We start from the raw sequence: 19,088 nt of genomic DNA, 5'->3' as shown, positions 1-19,088 counted from the left end.
CTATTTTTCCTCCATAAACTTTTGCCTTGAGGTTTTTCAAAGAAGCATTCACTAAGGACAAGGCACCTGACCCTCGCTGCTGTCGCTGATACTTGGCTAGATGACTTCAACAGTATACCTGCAAAAAGAAAAGGAGGACTTGTGGCACCTTAGAGACTAACAAATTTATATGAGCATAAGCTTTCATGAGCTACAGCTCACTTCTCCCTAATACAACAAAAGGAAAGAGGAAGTACATAAAGTATTTGCACTCCAACCTGTGAAGCCAAGACCTGCTTTGAAAATTGATCTGCAGCAACAATAGCAGCGTATGCAAACAGGCATAGACCAGAGCCTGTAAAGAACCGTACTGGCTTAACTCCCCAAAATCGCAATCAGCTAGAGAACTCTACAAAAAAGTGAACCAGTCAATCCATACTTCCTTCACCTCTTCCCATCCTTGAGCATACCAGTTGCAAAAAATCAACTTCCTACAGCACCGAAAAAATGACAAAATGTGCCATGTCCAACTACACCCAAAGTCAGAGTAGTAAGAAAATACTCACAGGCTTCTGCACTTTAACTTTATGCACTGCTCAGAGATGCAGGCAATAAGCACTATTAGAAGCCTAAACTCAACAGCTGACACTAGGAGATCAAGGCAGAGCCAGCGAAGAGCATGTGGAGATCCATGCTCTCTTTAAAAGGGCAAACTTTCAGCCACTTTCAAGTATCCTATCCACCTTCCGTACAACAGGACTCAGTTACCTCATCTACTACTGTCCGCCTCCACGCTACCATTCGTTGACACCATCAGAGAAGGTAGTGAATAGTTCATTACAGCAATGCCGGGCCTCAGCCAACATCCTAGACCTCACAAGTAAGATCTCGGCTACGATATAGCGCAAAGAAAGCTTTGACAGTAGAAGTGGATGGCCTTGGAGAGAGAAATATCTATGCTTAAATCTCACAGCTGCTTTCAACACTGATCACAAAATGCTGCCTTCCTACACAGACAGGAGTGGCGAGAGTAGCACACAGCTGGCTTTGCTAGTTCATCTCAAACATGTCCCAATAATTCAGTGGACAGTTGTGCTCCTCTCTCTAGAGCTCTCCTGTGAAGGGCCACAAAGTTCAAACCAAACTCCTTTAGTTTAGCAAATATTCCAATGTCAGCAATGCTCCGACGACACTTAGTTGTACATTCGTTCAGCAGATGCTACATCAGTCCCAATGCCAGAGATGAAAAGTGGCTGGCTAGGACACTGACCTCACTCTTCTACTGATAGGTGTCTGCCCTCATATCATAATACACAATCTTGGAGTCTTTTAGCCTAACAAAAGAATGGCTATGGGGTGGGGGGCGGGTCTGGTTGCTCTCTGTAAAATACAGGAAGGGGGAGAAGAGTTATTGAAGCTCAAGGAAAATGTTGGCACAAAACCAAATGGGCATGAACTGGCCATGGTTTAATTTAGGCTAGAAATCAGAAGGGTTTTGGAGTGAGGTTCTGGAAGAGCCTCCCAGTAGGAGCACTGGGGGCAAAAAACCTATCTAGTTTTAAGATGGTGTTTGATGAATTTATGAAGGGGATTATATGACAGGGTTTCCTGAGATAGTAGGGGACTGGGCTCAGTAACCCAGGCGACCCTACCAGTGCTATATCCTATGTACACCCATCAGAAATGCTACACACTTTGTTACAATGGCAAGGAGTGCCTCCTTCTCTTGTCTATTAGCCTAGCATCTGCACTATTTCCTGTTGAACAGGGACCCACCCGCTGCAAGCTGCACATTTCTCATCTCCACGAAGGATGATAGCAACACACTTTGTCTGAGGATGAAAGTACAGGTCTTTTAGAAGCTAATTAGTGCTGTGTGCTGCAGACAGAATGAAGAGTGAGGGACCAGAGCTCTGTGCTCACTATACAGCTCCCTATTTGATTGCAAATTCAGTGTAAGGTTCTGATCGTTTACAAGCAGTCTTTCCCACACCAGTTATGCTGTACAGAGTTGCTATGGATGACAAACAGAAGTTCTGGGATCAGGGACAGGCCATTTTCAGCAGAGGGTCTGCGACTGTGGAACTCCTTATTCAGATAAACCTGATAGCCTTTTAGGCATTGCACTTCTTCCCCACAAACGCCTCTCTCTATGATGCAGCAGAGAAGAATGGACAGGTGACCTCTCTCAGAAATAACTGCCACAGCTCTCCGACTAACAGGCTCAACAGCAGCCAGACCACAGAAGAGCAGAGTTTGCATCTTTGTAGACAATTTAGGCCACATATCATGGTGATGGGCATATTAGAAACACACAAAGAGGTGCTGCAGGTCAAGATTCAGGTGCACTGAATAGAGCTGTGCAAGTTCTCCATACACAGCAACTGCTTGCATGATGTCTGGCTCTAGAGTAACTAGTTTCTCATCTCCATTCTCAATCTCAGGTACTTCTATAGAGCCCATTACTGTAGTATCTGAGCAAATCACACCACCACAATTGCTGTCACTTTAAAATTGAGAATTGGAGGCACGGAGAGGCTATGTGGTTTGCCCAAGGTTTCACAGATGTCTGTGGTGGAGCAGGGAATTGAATTCACATCTAGAGTCCCAAGCTACTTCCCAACCACTGGATCATCCCTTGCACGGAGTTTTCTCCTGTATTACTGATTTGAGAATAAATAAATACAAAGTAAGAAGTTGACTTTGAGGAACAAATGAGCCATTTAATACACCTATTTTCCACTGTCGGTATATCTAACAAGGAGCAGAACAGGTAAAGCAGTGGATAGATATTTCAGTAACACAATTAATAGAGAGAATAGTTCTAAAAACCTACTGTATTGTTCAAATATCTTTGAAAGATACTGTTTAAGTGAAACATTCAAAAAGTTCTAAAGATGACTTGATCTCCTGTCCAGAGTCTTTAAGAGGTAGGTCAGAGTTGAGAGATTTCTGTGGCTCAGGAAAGTTTGACTTCTCTCTGTCCTGAGGTAATCTTGGATCAGCTAAAAAGATTTTAACTACAGGCTCAAAACAGTATTTCTGAACTAAAAGAAAATGTAGTTTGCCAAGTTAAATGCAAAGCCTGTGATGCTCAGAGCTACAGGGCAGGATATGTTTATGAAATAATGCTGCCATCTAGTGGAAAGAAAGTTAACAAGCACATGTATTATTTTAATTCTTGATATAACATAGGAGAGTAGAGGTGATGCCTGATGATTAAAATGGGAAGTGTTGTTTCTTTATTATTCCTCTGCAGGAAAGCCAGTGTTGCCTCATCCACGAGTGTGAAAGCAACCCTTGCCATCCAATGGCTAGGAATATTCATGATTTGTGTCAGTCATCATATGGATGTCAGTTTTATGTTGGTAGTTTAATTCATCTGAACAACTTGCTTCACTAAGTCACTACTTTGGATGGAGATGTACCCTGGGAATGATGTGGGAAAGGGAAACTTGGTCAGATGAGAGAATATCCTCCTTTGCTTTTTAGTAAACCTGCCAATATCTTGGTAATGAGACACACAGGAGTCCATGAGAAGGGAAAAATAGGAAACATTCTGAAGCCATGAGAATAAGTTTCTTTTTCTTTTCCTAAATTCTTTATGATAAACATACAATATCCTCTGGCAGACTATCACCATTTCCAAACATGGCAATACGTTTCACTTAAACTATTTCAATGTTTTAAACAGAAAAAATATTGACGTCTAAGGCTAAAGAAAAATCTCCCTTTGATTCCAAATACCTCTGGTTTATTTAATATTCAATCTTCTCAATCTCATCCATGTCATCTGGGTCCAACTGCTTAATCTTGGTCTCTAAGGAAAAAAATGAGACCAAGTAAAGAGTTACATTCTGGTCTGCAAACAGCACTCAACTAGCACACCCTCTGCTTCAGCAGCAGAGCACACATTTAGTAGGGCCACTCACAGCGGGGACGCAGGAGTTGGTTAGATTTTTAAGCTGTTTTACAGAGAGTGGTAGATTTAGAAAGATCTTTAGAACCTGTAGGATATTTCACAAAAAGGTGAGAAATATGGCACAACATAGTTGGTAGTGTCTGTCAAATGTTCTAAATTAGTTATTACAATTTAGATGTTGACGTTCACTATTTGTAATAATTTCTGTAGAATCCACTTAATAGTGCCCCTGAAACAATACTTCTGCTTAGTTACAGCAATTGCCATTGAACAGACTCTATGAAATGACTGAATAATGGATGGTGGCCCAGATTCCAGGTAAGTGGCATGGCTATGCCAGCTGTAGCAGACTCAGTGGTTCATAGCCGTGAATCTGGTGTTTGCTGTGCAGCAACTTGGTCACTTTAGGTGCTTCCTGGTTCCTATGACTGCTATAAAAAAAAAGTCAAACACCTTAATGTGTTTGGTTTTTGCTCTGCTTATTTTAACTCAACTCATGTAATTAAATGGAGACCCTCAATATATTTCACCGAGACACTGATAACTCAGGCATATTTCTAATCACATCCGGGTCTGTACCAACTATACATTCTTCTGTATTAGATTTATGCATGTGTATGTAAGTAACCAAGTCAATAACATTGATGCAAACACCAGCATAACTATTGGAACTGCTGGCAGTCTAGGTAGAACTTCCTGTGGAGATCGTTCCTCTACGTTGGGACATGGCACAGCGGCAGAAGTGCATGAGGGAGCTGTGCTATTGCTGTCCATGCTACAATTGTCTTGCGGACAGAAGACTTTAAAGTCTTTAAAGAAGAAGTCTTTAGGGATGTCAGTCACCACCATCTACCGAACTGAGATACTGCTATAATAATTGGAATGAGAAATGCTGTTTGTATTCTCCAAAGGGGTATGGACCAATTCTGATTAGAAGCCATTCTGCAGAACGTTGCAGTGTATTTTGTTGCACACACATGCCCCTATTTTTGGAAGGAAATATCCGATTAAGTGTTCAGTATAGTATTTCCCGTCAAAGTGCTTCAAGCGATAGTCAAATAAACTTTGAGAAGCACAATGTAAACGGGATTAAGGCAGCTGCCAACATGAGGCTACTATACAAGCATGATGCACATTGGGAGCTTCTCAAATTAAAAACAGCAGATGGGGTTAGATTGAAAGATCCAATCACATCCCTGGTTACCTTGACTCATCAACCCTGTCTACTCCGATAGGCTGTTGTGGAGATTAGGGAATGTTTGGAAACACTTAGAAAATAATGAGCTCCACATACTAAGCATTATTCTTGTTAAATAATTGACTGTTTTCTCAATCTCAAAGTTATGCCCAGGTTTACAGCATTAAAGCGGCTAAAAGAAGAAAAGTCAGATTATCCTACGTTAATTCCACTCAGCTTTTAATGCCACAGAAATCAACAGCAAGGCTCATTTTGCTAAATCCACACATGACTAGACTTGGACATACAAGCACTTACTGAAAACTCAATGCCTTTTTACAAGGCAGGAATAATTTGGACCATTTTCTTGCTTCTTGTCTCACAAAAATATACATTTGGACCAAACAATCCAAACCCAGTATGAAAATGTCCAATAGGTTAAATGAGCATTTGATGAAATTGCCCTTTGCCATGTCACGAGTTCTAACCACAGTAACAGCTTTAATCATTCACATTGAGAAGCTGTGCTAAGCAAGCAGATGAGCAACAAAGCACAGTGAGAGAACATTCCTAGTGGGCAGTACACAGGCAGAAGACCGCTCCCCCCCTTACAGCAAACAGTCTCTTCTTCCCTTTAACATGGATAAGGTTTGTCTCTCAAAGCTGGAAATGGCCCTTGTAGATTGTGGTGGAGATGTTGGATGACTCATTCTTGGGTTGGTTCTGCATAAGCATCTCAAGCATTCAGTCCAACTTCCTTTGTGAACACAGTGGCAGCACTTCAAATTGCCCAAGTAGAGGATTCCCCCACCCAGCTGATTCTTTGAATATATTCTTCATATGCAAATTGGATTTCCCGAGACTTTTGTTCAGATTCTTGCCTCATTTGAGCCCCTGAAATAACTTCCCCCTGTCCCTTTAGAAGAATTCCATTATCTTCTCCCCTCTTCCAAACTGAACACACCTGGCTCCCTTAGGCATTCACAAGAACCCTTTAATGCTGCAGTTTGTTGCCCATCCCTGAATTTTCTGCAGTTTATCAAACTCTTCTGGTTGAGGAGTCCAAAAAACTGAACACAGAACTTTAGCTGGAATGTTACAAAGCAGCACACTGAATAGCAGATGGCATAGGATGGTGGAGCCCTGACCCCTCCACCTCTTCAGTGGAGTCTTTTACTAGTACCACTCCCATCCGCTTTGCACCTCCAGTTCATCCTGCACCTGCTGCCTTTCCCAGCTGTAGCTGACTATTAGTGTTTACTGAAGCAATAGCTCATGCTGATAACATTCCATGTGGGTTCTGCTCTTTCTCCCCAATCCAACTTTACTCCCATCACTTCCTGAGTCATCCTTACTTTGGCTTGACATTTTAGAGCCACTCTAGCTCCCCCCCCCTTCCTTACTATAATTTCCCCCAAAACATGTTCAGTGGAGAGCCTCTCTTTCACCTGGAGAAGGCTACACACAGTTGTATGTTTCCTCCCCAGTTCCATCCTCAGCAACACAGGATGACCCTCTGAGGTCCCTTCTAATTCATTACACTTCCTGCCCTACCTCCTCAGCACTTGGCTTGCTTTCTACATCAGGTGAGGGAGCCAGGGTCAGCACTAGTGATTGAGATGTGTAAATCTAATCTGGGAAAGTGCCCTCTAGAGGGGCACCTCTGTCCTGAGGGGAAGGGAAGCATGTTTAGTCCCTGTTTTTGTTCTAAACAATAAGTGTTCTCATTTACTATGGTATTGCTCACACTCTCCTCATACATTCTAAACAGTATGTATTAACAGAATTATAATAGGGGCTAGCAGTAACACCTATTAAGGTTGCACAACACTTCCCATTATAAGACCCTATTTCGATTGCTTGTAACTTCGGTAGCCTAGCCACTTGGGATGAAGTTTTCCATGGCTGATGTCTGCCTCAGGCCGACTTTTTACTGTTATTGTTTTTTAAATGTCAGCCAAAAAAGTTCAGCTGTTTCCAGGAAAAAGTTAGGGAAAATACTTGTTGCTCACATTAAAAAAAAAAATTCTGGTGCCCTTATCTTTGAACAGCTTTAACACACCTATGCTTTGGCCCAGGGACTTGAAATCTGAAAGGGGATGGCCTTTGTGTTAGGGAATGTGCCTTTTGCCCTCCCCATGAAAATCCACCCAAATCTGGCCAAGTTTTACATCTCTGAAAAATCACTTTGCAGAAGTCTACTGAGCATGTGCAATTTTAACAACAAGAATCTGTCCATGCTGGGCATGCTCCAGCTGAGGCTCAGCAGGACTTTCCCTTCAATTGCAGCTCTGAGCCTGGCACCTAATAGGACGACACCCTCCTAAAATCTCAATGACCCTCCCGCTGGGCAAGAGGACTGGGAACTGGGATGGGTGAGACTAGGACTTCTATGCAAGGGACTGGTACTGAGATGAGAAGCCCAAGGAATGAGACTAGAAGAGGAGACAGGACTTGGAAGGGAAAGGCTTGAAAGGATGGGGCAGACAGGATCAAGCTTGGAGGAATAGGCAGAAGAGACTGTGCCCACTGGAGCACACAACGGAGCCTAGAATGGACCCAAGATTCCACATGATGGAATTTGTTTTTGTTTCCTTTTTTAAAAACCCCAGGAAATTACACAAAAACCTGCATTAAAAAGGATATTAAGGCAGCAAAAGTTAAGCACTGAAAAGTTAGGAATTGCCAGAATTAAGGTTGCCTGTGGTTTACACATACTCTGTGTGTTCCTCACTTTCTGGGTGCCTGATCTGAGCCTCTAGGGCAGTGACACTCAGACCTCAGTGGTTCAGGAGTCAAATTAGCAATCAACATTATCCAAAGGAGCCACATTAGTGCAAGTTCATTGCATCATTTACTGTAGTGTTATTCCTATTTAAACAGTATGAAATACAGGGGAAAGAGTTATATATATTATTCTGACAGCAAATAAGTTAACAGTGCAAGTTGACAACTTAATTGGTTACAGAGTAGCAGCCGTGTTAGTCTGTATTCGCAAAAAGAAAAGGAGTACTTGTGGCACCTTAGAGACTAACAAATTTATTAGAGCATAAGCTTTCGTGAGCTACAGCTCACTTCATCGGATGCATTTGGTGGAAAAAACAGAGGAAAGATTTATATACACACACACAGAGAACATGAAACAATGGGTTTATCATACACACTGTAAGGAGAGTGATCACTTAAGATATTAGCCTACCTGCTTGTCACCATGAAAGGTTTTCCTCCTTCCCCCCCCTGCTGTTGGTGATGGCTTATCTTAAGTGATCACTCTCCTTACAGTGTGTATGATAAACCCATTGTTTCATGTTCTCTGTGTGTGTGTATATAAATCTTTCCTCTGTTTTTTCCACCAAATGCATCCGATGAAGTGAGCTGTAGCTCACGAAAGCTTATGCTCTAATAAATTTGTTAGTCTCTAAGGTGCCACAAGTACTCCTTTTCTTAATTGGTTAATAACCTAGTAAAAGCATTCTGATTGGTTAATAATTAAATCAGTGTTTTAACGTTATGCGTTACAAAGAGCTACTTGCAGCTCGCAAGTCATAGGATGAGTTTCACTGCTCTGGGGTCTGATTACAGAAGGGTTGATCACTCACAGACGCAATTGAAGTCAAGGGGAGTGGGCTTCAAACATATGAAGTGCTACATAATGTAAAGAAAAAAAATCAGGCTCTAAGCATACTAAGTTGGTCACCCCAAATTAATAGATACGTTGACCTTAATCTCTCTGTCTCAGTTCCCTACTTATAAAATGGGGATAATACCCATTCATCACACAAGGCAGTCGTGAAAATAAATAAATGTTTGTACAGCATACAGGTGCTATAGTGAGGAAATTAATAATTCCATCTTCAGAGCAAGCGTACAGTAAAGCCTGGGGCCACACACTGAACACAGAGAAAACACTGAACAGCTGCTCATTAAACAAATGCCATCTAACCTGTGCACTGAATGAGGAAGAGTCCTGTGGTAAAAATGTATGTAATTGTGTAATTAAAAACTATCATAATGCATATGCACAAAGAGACTAAGGTCCACAGGCAACCCTAATTTTGGATTTCTTCATTTTTGCGTGCTTGACTTTGCAACCTTCACTAATGTACTTTTACCACAGTTGTGTACGTGTAACACAACACAGTTAATTCTGGTATCAGTGATTTGCCCTTTCCTACTACGGCCAACTTCTGCAAGTTTTATACATACAGTGCAGATCTGATGGGGATACTGTACTCACTGAAGTGCTCTTCAATGCTTTGTAGCAGTGGTAAGTTGTGTCTTTCCACCATGTTGAAGGCTAGGCCCTTTTTCCCAAAACGACCTGTTCGCCCTATGCGGTGTAGGTAGGTCTCAAAGTCTGGACACCGCAACTGGTTTGCCGGGAGTTTAAAATTCACAACAATTGTGACCTGTTTCACATCAATACCTAAGAAAGGATGAGAGAGAGAGAGAAACGAATTCACTGGTGAACTCCTAAGGCACCTGCCATTGCACCTTAAATAGGCCATGGCCATTAAAACCCATTAACAATAGTACCAATGTATCCAGTTTTATTTCTGCCTAATGTAGTTATCTCAGTACTTCACAGAGAACCAAGAGTAGCTATTACAGTTGGCTAAGGACACTCAGCTGGGAGGGGGCTACCCAATTCATATGCTCACTTCAAATGTGTTCTGAAAATCCTAAGTAAGTTACCTTGAAAAATGGGGTGAAGAGAAGTGGTAACCCCCAGAGTGTGAGAAGAACCTTTTGTATTTGAGAAGACATGGATCCTCAGGTTATGTCTACATTAACCCTTGCCTAAAATTTCTCACTGTTGCTACCACTGGTTCAGCTTAGCTGTTGACAGTTGACTGCTTCCAATGACTACCAGCATTTGTTAACTCCGCTCTGGACAGGTCTAAACAAGATAGTGGCTGGCCAAGATTATCTTACCCATACTAGAGCTTCCACCATTACTATCACCAGGGAGCTGCACCAGAAGTAGCTACAGTGGGAAATTTGGGGGGAGGCGGGGAGAAGGGTAGACAAAGACAAAGGTTTGAAAAAAATATTGGCCAATACTCACATACGTTTGGGGACCAGAAAAATTTAACAAGCTCTTATTCAAGAAGGAAATGTGATTTTCTTATTAATAAGCGGATATCACACAATGAAAGTAGCCAGCTTGGTCTGGACTCGAAGGTGATGCAATGCAAACACCAATTGAGGCTCTCTCACTTTACCCACCAAAGGCACTATAGACTGTACAGACACTGATACCCTTATGGAAAGAATGGCTCTGCACGTGACTGGGATACGCTGAGCCGGTGGAGTGATCTTCCTGCTTGCTGTGGGACCAGGTAATATTTCCATACTCTACCCTTAGTGCCAGTTTAGTGATGCTTCTTTTCTGACTCCATAGTTAAAGTTTCAGAGTAGCCACTGTATGAGTCTGCATCCACAAAAACAATGAGGAGTCCGGTGGCACCTTAAAGACTAACAGATTTAGTTGGGCATAAGCTTTTGTGGGTAAAAAACCCCACATTTGAAGAAGTGAAAAGCTTCCCATGAAAGCTTATGCCCAACTAAATCTGTTAGTCTTTAAGATTCCTCCTCCTCTTTTAAGCCACCAGACTCCTTTTTTTGTTTTTTTTTTTTATAGTTGAAGTTGTAGGACAGTTCCCATTATAAGCCCCCATATTGCACCTCCCCACTCTAATTTTTACTGAAACTGTCTGTGTCTCTCAAATTTTTTTAAAGTTTGAGTTAATTTGACATTTTGGGGATATGAAACAAACAAGTGAGCTTTTCATTCTTCAAGCAATCTAACTTTAAAGATGTGTATTTCACAAATCACTTGGTCTAGAAACAGCAAGTTTGGGGCTTTTTTCTTAGGATTTGTCCTCAATGTTCAAATAAGTTTTTCCTTCCCCTAATGAGGTGAATAATTTGAGTTGTATCTGAAAATTAACACCTCTGGGATCTGTGCAAAATATAAGCAGAACTACAAAACTTTGCTTGCTTCAAGGATCTTAGAAACTTGGCTCATGAATTTGGCAAATCTTGTAAATCTCTGGAGGGAGGAAGCTGTTCAGGGATAGGAAAATCCATACAAATTTTAATGCAACAAATTATGCAGTGAAGTTCATAAGTTTAGAGTCTTCAGAGAAACAGTTATGCACCAGAAAGACTAGAGGAATATTTGAACTTCATAAAAACAAGCATCAACATGATATTTTAGATACATTACAATTGTGCTATTCATCAAGATTGAGAACCACCAAGAAAATCCCAAACAAAAATTAAGACAGCTAAGGTTGAAAACATCTTCCTTAAACAAAGAAAACCTCAGCTGAACACTGTAGTTTTAAAGTCTAGATGGTCAGGATATACAGAGCTAGGGTTCCACTAACAATTAGTTCCATCCGCCACACATGTACCCAACCTCTCTCTGTGATTTCCTTACACCGCATATTGTATTTCTACATTCCTAAAAATGAACCATTTACTCCCATTACATCACCCTATACTCTAAATACTAATGGGCATACAACTCTCTACATAGGGTCATCTACACCAGTGCTACTCAAAGTGGGGTCCGCGAACCATCGGCTGCCAGTCCACGCGCACATTGGGAAAAAAAATTGCCAGTCCCCCACATCAGATAGCTTTAGAAGCACTGGTCTACACAACCAGAGCAGCTAGATCTTGCTCTCTTGCCTTCCACATCTGGGTTTGTCCATCACAGAATGTAATCTTCCCTAGTTAAAACCATATCTATCTTACATCTTTACAATTCTTTGGTCACAATGATGAGCATCCCTTCATACATACTCCTCTATGGGTGCTCCAGGACTGGAGCACCCACAGAAAAAAATTAGTAGATACTTAGCACTCACTGGCAGCAAAGCTCCTCCCTCCCCCCTGGAAGCCCTGCTGATCAACTCCTCCCCCCTCCCTCCCAGTGCCTCCTGCACACTGCGATCAGCTGTTCTGCAGCATGCAGGTGGTGCTGGGAGGGAGGGGAGGAGCAGGGATGGGGCGCGCTCGGGAGAGGACTCAGACCAGGGGTGGGATGAGACAGAGCGGAGGTGGGATCTTGGGGGAAGTGAGGGGGGTGGGAGCATGGGCCTGAAGTGGGGGGGGGCAGGGTTCTAGTACCCTCCAGGTAGAGAGGAAGTCAGAGCCTATGCGCTCTTCACATTTTACATGCCTACTCTGATATTCTGTTTACAAAAGGTCCAGGTAACTTTTCCTTCAGCAAACATCAGGCACTGTACTACCTTGAGGATTTGGTACAGCATCATCATAACTAACTTGTACTCTTAATGGCCGGAACCTCCTCCCTAGTATAATCTGTTGCACCTTCTGACCTGGGAGTCTCACCATCCAGCACCACACATTGACTGGCACTTTGCCTTTGTTCTGCCATGAAAGTTCAGAGGATGGTTTCCTGCTTCCTTCCCTCTGGTTTGTGGCCGCCATTGGTTAACTCCCTGATTTAAACTCTTCCAACTCTTGATGGCATTTCCTCCATCAGGCTTCCAATGCAAGATAGATGTATGTGGAGTCTTGGAGCGATAGGAGAATGCTAGGGGTCATTTCATGATGGATGAATGCACAGCGTACTTACTATTCAGGATCTGAGAAAATAAGATAAATGTTCCCTAATATGTTCTTAAAGATTGATCTTAGGTCACTGACTGTCACAGTCATATCATCAGCGTGTCTAAGATCAGTTAGGAGGAAATCCCAGCTCCTTCTGCTTTATCAAAACCTTCCAGGGTTTGTCTCCTAATAAATTCTGCTACGTGTTGAAAAGACTTAGGGACAGAATACATCTTGTTTCACACCCTGCCCAGTAGAAAACCACTCGCTGTCACCTGTTGTTCATGCTGTGGTCTGTTGTTGAGAGTAGACAGTTTTGATGAGTTCAGTAAGATGCTTTGGAATCCCTGTATCTGTCAGTATCCTCTTAGTACTTTCACAGACCTGAAGAAGAGCTCTGTGTCGCTCAAAAGCTTGTCTCTCTCACCAATAGAAGTTGGTCTACTAAGATTATTTCACCAGCCTTGTCTCTAATATACTGGGACTGACAAGACTACAACATTACTCTATAGTATCTTCCAAAGACAGTCCTGTCAACCAATATTGGGTACTTTTGAATAGTCAGTGAAACACATGATCAGTGGGTGAAAACGAAAATATGCCGATTTTGACTGTCTTTACATTAGCAATTTCACAACTGTAATTCACCATTGGTGGAAGCTGTAGTGTAAACAGGACTCAGGTGTTTATACCACTGAGTGGTACCAGCTGTGAATTATGGCTATAAAGTGTGTGCTAGCGTAGAGAAGGCTTCAAAGTCACTACAAGCAACACCATCCTGAGAAGCAGGCAACGAGCTGTATACAAAGGGTTATACACAATTACAATTCTTAACTTGAGCTGGCTGGAATAAGAAATCAGTCTGGTATTATTTCTGCAAGCTGTAGGAATCAGCATTTGCTCTGCCAAACATTCCTTGAATTTATATCTAGAAATCCACAAAACCCCACAAATTGACCATTGAACTCCAACACTGTGTGTGACAACAGTATAGCAGAAAAGCTTATGAGGAGGTCTCGATATGGGAGATTACAGGATTCCAAGCAGCTGTCATAATCTTCTGCACTCCATAGTGGGTTTTCGGTGTGCGTGGTGGAGGCGGGAAGCACGAAAGGATTACGTAATGCAGGAACAATAAGAAGCTTGCATGCCCTGTGCGCCCCCCATCTGGAAAAACAAAGCTCTCAGTACTGTAATACGTTGAGAAACAAATGGATTAGCTAAAGACAATACCTCTAGCACAGACATTAGTTGTGATAAGGACCTTCTCTTTTCCATCACGAAACCTTTGGATTACAGCTGCCCGTTCCTCAACTGTCAGCTCCCCACTCAAGACAGACACTTTGTGCCCATCCTGAGTCAGTTCCAGCGATAACCATTTGGCATTTCTACGAGTCTAAAAACAAATGCAGGAAGCAAGTACATGAGATAAAATCTCCTTGGGTTTAAACATATTCCCTCCCCTTTCAAAATCACTTGCAACCATCTTATGTATTCCCTAAAATTCGTTATTCCTTTTCCTTATGGCATTTCAGAGGAGCGTCTGGCTGGCTCTTCACAGGCAGAACCTGCAGGCTCACAGTCCAAGTCCCACTAGCACACCGTCAATTTTTCTGGGAGCTCACTCAGGCCCCGCTATTTGAGAAATACTGGATACAGGGAGATGTCCATGGATTTTGCTCTAAGGCTATTTCTGTTCCTAAAAAGAGCAAAAGTGGTTACGCTGAAACCAGCTGGAAAACAAAAAATTAGTTAAAGCTATGGACCATGTCTATAGACCAAACGGAGACAAATTGAATTAGGATGGCTTCAGGAAAGATTTGGCTGAATACAAGGGAATGGTAATGGCCTACTGTTTAGCAAAGACAGAACTAGCATGAATTCCACTTAAACAGGATGTATTCAGTTGGTGCTAAGTGGTTAATACTGTGAAATTCTGAACCCTCGCCTTTAAATACAGTAGATTAGAGAACTAAAATTCCAATAAAGAAATTGTGTCTTGGATTCTTGTGTACGTGTGTGCGCGCGCACACACGCACACACACACGTCACTGTATTATATTTAAACAACCTGAAGTGTTTGATCATCAAAATTGCCCAACACAAGGGTTGATGTTCTTTTCTTTTAAATACTACAACATTAAGTAGTTGAATTTAGAAAACACAAAGATTAAAAGCCTCATTTCTGTTTCCTTTAATTCTTTTATGCAGGTTTCCAGCCGGTTTTCTAGTCTCTTCCCCTTTCACCAAAAACAGGGAGGGAAAGATTTTCTCTGGGATCTGCTGTGAGAGTTGGGCGCAGACAGTCTTACACAGGAGCCTGGAGGAAGAAACTGGTTAGGAGCTGATAGGTTTCCTGACAACACAATATAGGTCAGGACTCCAAAAGGACAACAAATTGGGCCAACAACAGCAGGTGAAATAGACAGAGCAATTGGTGTAACGGAATCCTGCTGGGGAGCTCTGACTTATCTGTAACCTCTCAGTATACCTAATGTAATAACATGCGTGTTGGCAGAGAGCCAGGGTGGGAAAAGTCAATTGGCACCAAATGTAGTAAGGGGCAGGAAACTAGAGAGGCTAATGACAGTTCATCCAGTCCTTTCAGAACACAGGCTGGGACAGTGTAGTCTGACAGAGCAAGTGACTCAGCATTCCCAATGTTCATGAACACAAAGGGTGAAGTTCAGTTGATTGCTCTAAACCAGAGAACTTTGAGAGTAAGTGCACATGGCCTGCTGGATCCTAGAGTAAGAACACGAATAGGGCCCTACCAAATTCATGGCCCATTTTGGGCAATTTCATGGTCATAGGATTTTAAGAGTCATAAATTCCACTATTTCAACTATTTAAATCTGAAATTTCATAGTGTTGTAATTGTAGGGGGCCTAACCCAAAAAGGAAGGGTGTGTGTGGGGGGGGGGGTTTGCAAGGTTATTGCAGGGGGGTTGTGCTACTGCTACACTTACTTCTGCACTGCTGTTGGTGGTGGCACTGCCTTCAGAGCTGGACAGCTAAAGCGTGGTAGCTGCCGGCTGGGAGCCCAGTTCTGAAGGCTGAGCCGCCACCAGTGGCAGCAGCAGTATGGAAGTAAGGATGGCATGGTATGGTATTGCCACCCTTACTTCTGGTCTGCTGCTGGCAGGGCGCTGCCTTCAGAGCTGGGCCACCTGGCCAACAGCCACCGCTCTCCAGCTGCTCGGCTCCAAAGGCAGCACAGAAATAAGGGTGGCAATACCATGACCGCCCTAAAATAACCTTGTGACCCCCCCCACAACTCCCTTTTGGGTCAGGACCCCCAATTTGAGAAACGCTAGTCTCCCCTGTGAAATCTGTATAGTTTAGGGCAAAAGCACACAAAAGGCCAGATTTCATGCTCTGTGACACTTTTTCATGGCCATGAATTTCATAAGGCCCTAAACATGAAATACAGTGAGAAACCATGTTTAGGATATATATGCTCAGAATAAAGAACAGGGTACCAATAAAAAACAGCTATATAATGTAGCTTAATTGTAAGTTTCTTTGTGGAATCCAGGGTAATATGCTTCATCTACTGCTGGGAGAGATGTAAAATAATGCTATTTTTGAAAGATTACTACAGTCAGGAGTGAAACTGAACAAACATTCTATAAAAGGTCTGACCCAGATCAGCCACCAAGCAAGCCTGAAGAGCCTGTCGTGGTTCTGGGCTCCGGTGCCTGCCACCGCTTCCCTCTCTTCAATTATAAGCTTAGGAGCCCAGTGGCCTCTGTGGTGAGCCCATGCACGGCACCTCTCAATTGAATTGTTTCATGTTCTAGCATGCAATGGGATCTTGGCACTACAAATCCCAGATACTCAAGAGTGAGATACGTGATGCCAAAGAGTCCGCTGCATACCGAAGCATGCAGCAAACTGATATAGAAGTCACACAAGAACCCAGCAAAGATGCAACTGGGACTCCTGATAATCTTTTGAGTACAGAATACAGAAAAGCATCAGGGTACATCTACACTGCAGCTGGGCGATGTAAATCCCTGCTCGGGTAGACAGACCTGTGCAAGCTTTGATTCAGCTAGTATGCTAAAAATAGCAGTGTAGCCAGAGCAACACAGATGGCTGCGTTGGCTAGCTACCTGAGCACGTACCCAAGATCTGAGATGGGACTGTACCTGGGCAGCTAGCCTGAGCTGCTGCGGCCACAGTGCTTTTAGTGTCCTAGCTCAAAGACAGTGCATTCTGTCTACCTGCAGCTGGAGGAGTAATTCCCAGCTTGGTGTAGACATCCTTTAAAGGTAAGAGGAGTCATGGTGGGCAGAGTTGTAGGAGTCTGGAGGAAGGATGTTTGTAGTGTACAGGAACACATATTGAGCAGTATTCCTCAAATTACATCCCACTGATAAAAGCCCTCTTGCATTGCCCATAAGAAAACTCCTTATTCTGTTGATATCAGCATTGAAAGACGGGTCATTTTTTAACTAATTTCTATGAAAACAGTAATCTGGCTCTTTTACTGCATGAGTAACAGCAACAGGAGAGCTTTACCTGACAGAAGATGATAGCTTGGCCAACAGTGATGCTCCCATAGATATTGCACAGGGCCTTGTATTTATCTTGTTTATTCTCACACAAAAAGTAGTACTGCCTGATATTGGTCAAGGTCATCTCCTCTCGGCAGAGTTTAATTATGTTGGGGTCAGGGATGATCTGCTCAGCAAACCGCAACACGGCATCCTCAAAGGTTGCTGAGAAGAGGAGCATCTGACAATCCTGTGGTAATGTTCTAGAAGAGAAAGGCTAGTAAATTGTGCGGTGTTATCATCGGATAACAGCCTCAAGCCACAATACCTTCACATTCCTGTGCCAACACTCCTTTCCTTATGATTAAGAATTTTTTCCATTGAATCCAGGGATTGTCTAAGGCGACGAGCGGTTTATCACACTGATATTTCCATGCAATCAAGTTACATGGAAGAAGCAGAGATCGATCAAAAGAACAGATTATAACAGCCTTGCTGTAATGTTAACAAGCTCTTAGGGTATGTCTACACTGCATCTGGCAGCAGGCCTCCCAGCCTGGGTCCACTGACTTGTGTGCAGGGCTCATGTTAGCAAACTAAAAATAATGGTGTGAACGTTGCTTTGAAACTGTGGCATGGGTTGTAGCTCAGGCTCTCAAGTCTGAGGGAGATGGGGGGACTGATAATGCACATAAAGCAATGTTAATTTTAGATCAAGTTTATAAGAACAGCAGATAAAACAGTAGTGCTCATGTAGGCTTCCAAGTCAAAGGTTCATGAAATGGGAAATTTCCAGAACTCTTTCCTTTAACATTCAAAGGAATTCATCATCTCAACTGTAAGACAGGTTTCAGAGTAGCAGCCGTGTTAGTCTGTATTCGCAAAAAGAAAAGGAGTACTTGTGGCACCTTAGAGACTAACAAATTTATTATTTATAAATAATTATTTATAAATTTATTAATATAAATTTATTAATATAAATTTGTTAGTCTCTAAGGTGCCACAAGTACTCCTTTTCTTTCAACTGTAAGAGAATTTGGAGGGTTCCAGGCTGATTTTAAACACACAACTTTAAACAAGGGTGCTTGAGAAGCCAATTTTTTTCCCCAATTTCCTTTTGACCAAATGCTCTGAAAGTACTAAATCTGAAGCCACCTCCATAAGAAGTGTGTATAAATAAGGAAGGTAGACTCAACCACTTTTTAAGTCATGCTTTAAGGAGGCTTCTCTCTAGTTTACCCTTCAAGTACATCTGACTAGGACAGTATTTTATGTAGAGTTTTTTCAGCGGTGATTTAGCTAAAACTATTACTCAGAGATATAAACTGATTTGCAAATTAAAACAGAATTTTGAAAACTAAACCACTATTTATTGTCTTCAGCATTCAGATGGCTAACTAGAGTATTACCTCTGAATGCGAACACTCTGGTCTAAGAAGCCCTGTGTGTCAATCATAACATCCGCTTCATCCAGCACAAACACAGAGATCTTCTTTACATCCAGCAGCCTCAATTTGAAACACCAGTCTAGGACAGTCCCTGGGGTTCCAATTATTATCTGTTCTTCAATCTTGGTACCTCTTGGAACTGAGAGATGGAGAAGTTACATTAGCCTTTATCTCAAAGGGGGTGGGAGTGGGGGAAGTCTGCAGGGTGATCTCCCATCTACATGCAGTCAGCGGCCTGTGCTGCCCACTGCTATGCTGGAACCTCCACATTTATTTATTGACAAATTAAATATGTAGAATTTTAAAATACTGTGTAGAATTTTTATATTTCTGGCACAGAATTCCCTCAGGAGTAAAAATGGGATCCTCTGTCTTGACTGGGGTCTCTAGAATATAAATGTTACATGATAGCAACACTAACATTGATTATTCCCACATCTACTGAGAAAAGTGAATCACACATACTTCTA

At 42.4% G+C, this 19,088-nt stretch overlaps 2 protein-coding genes across 2 annotated transcripts in view; one reads left to right on the top strand and one right to left on the bottom strand.

Annotated features, from left to right (window-relative positions):
* Positions 1–2,681: 2,681 nt before the first annotated feature.
* DDX25 (DEAD-box helicase 25) lies at positions 2,682–19,041 on the bottom strand. Its single transcript, XM_038380399.2, has 6 exons — positions 19,023–19,041; positions 18,580–18,757; positions 17,196–17,433; positions 13,902–14,064; positions 9,316–9,504; positions 2,682–3,799 (listed from the first exon to the last, which is right to left on the bottom strand). The coding sequence occupies exons 1-6, from the start codon at positions 19,039–19,041 to the stop codon at positions 3,738–3,740; spliced, it is 849 nt and encodes a 282-aa protein (XP_038236327.2). The 3' UTR covers positions 2,682–3,737.
* Positions 15,080–19,088, top strand: part of PANX3 (pannexin 3) — a 24,720-nt gene continuing 20,711 nt past the window's right edge. The window contains exon 1 of the mRNA XM_043500967.1: positions 15,080–15,084. The gene's annotated coding sequence lies outside the window, so the exon portion shown is untranslated. The remainder of the gene's footprint in view (positions 15,085–19,088) is intronic.

Source organism: Dermochelys coriacea, chromosome 22, assembly GCF_009764565.3.
Source record: "Dermochelys coriacea isolate rDerCor1 chromosome 22, rDerCor1.pri.v4, whole genome shotgun sequence".
Taxonomy (NCBI): domain Eukaryota; kingdom Metazoa; phylum Chordata; order Testudines; family Dermochelyidae; genus Dermochelys; species Dermochelys coriacea.
The sequence above is the reverse complement of the archived record's forward strand: the minus strand, read 5'-3'. Positions and strand labels throughout refer to the sequence as shown.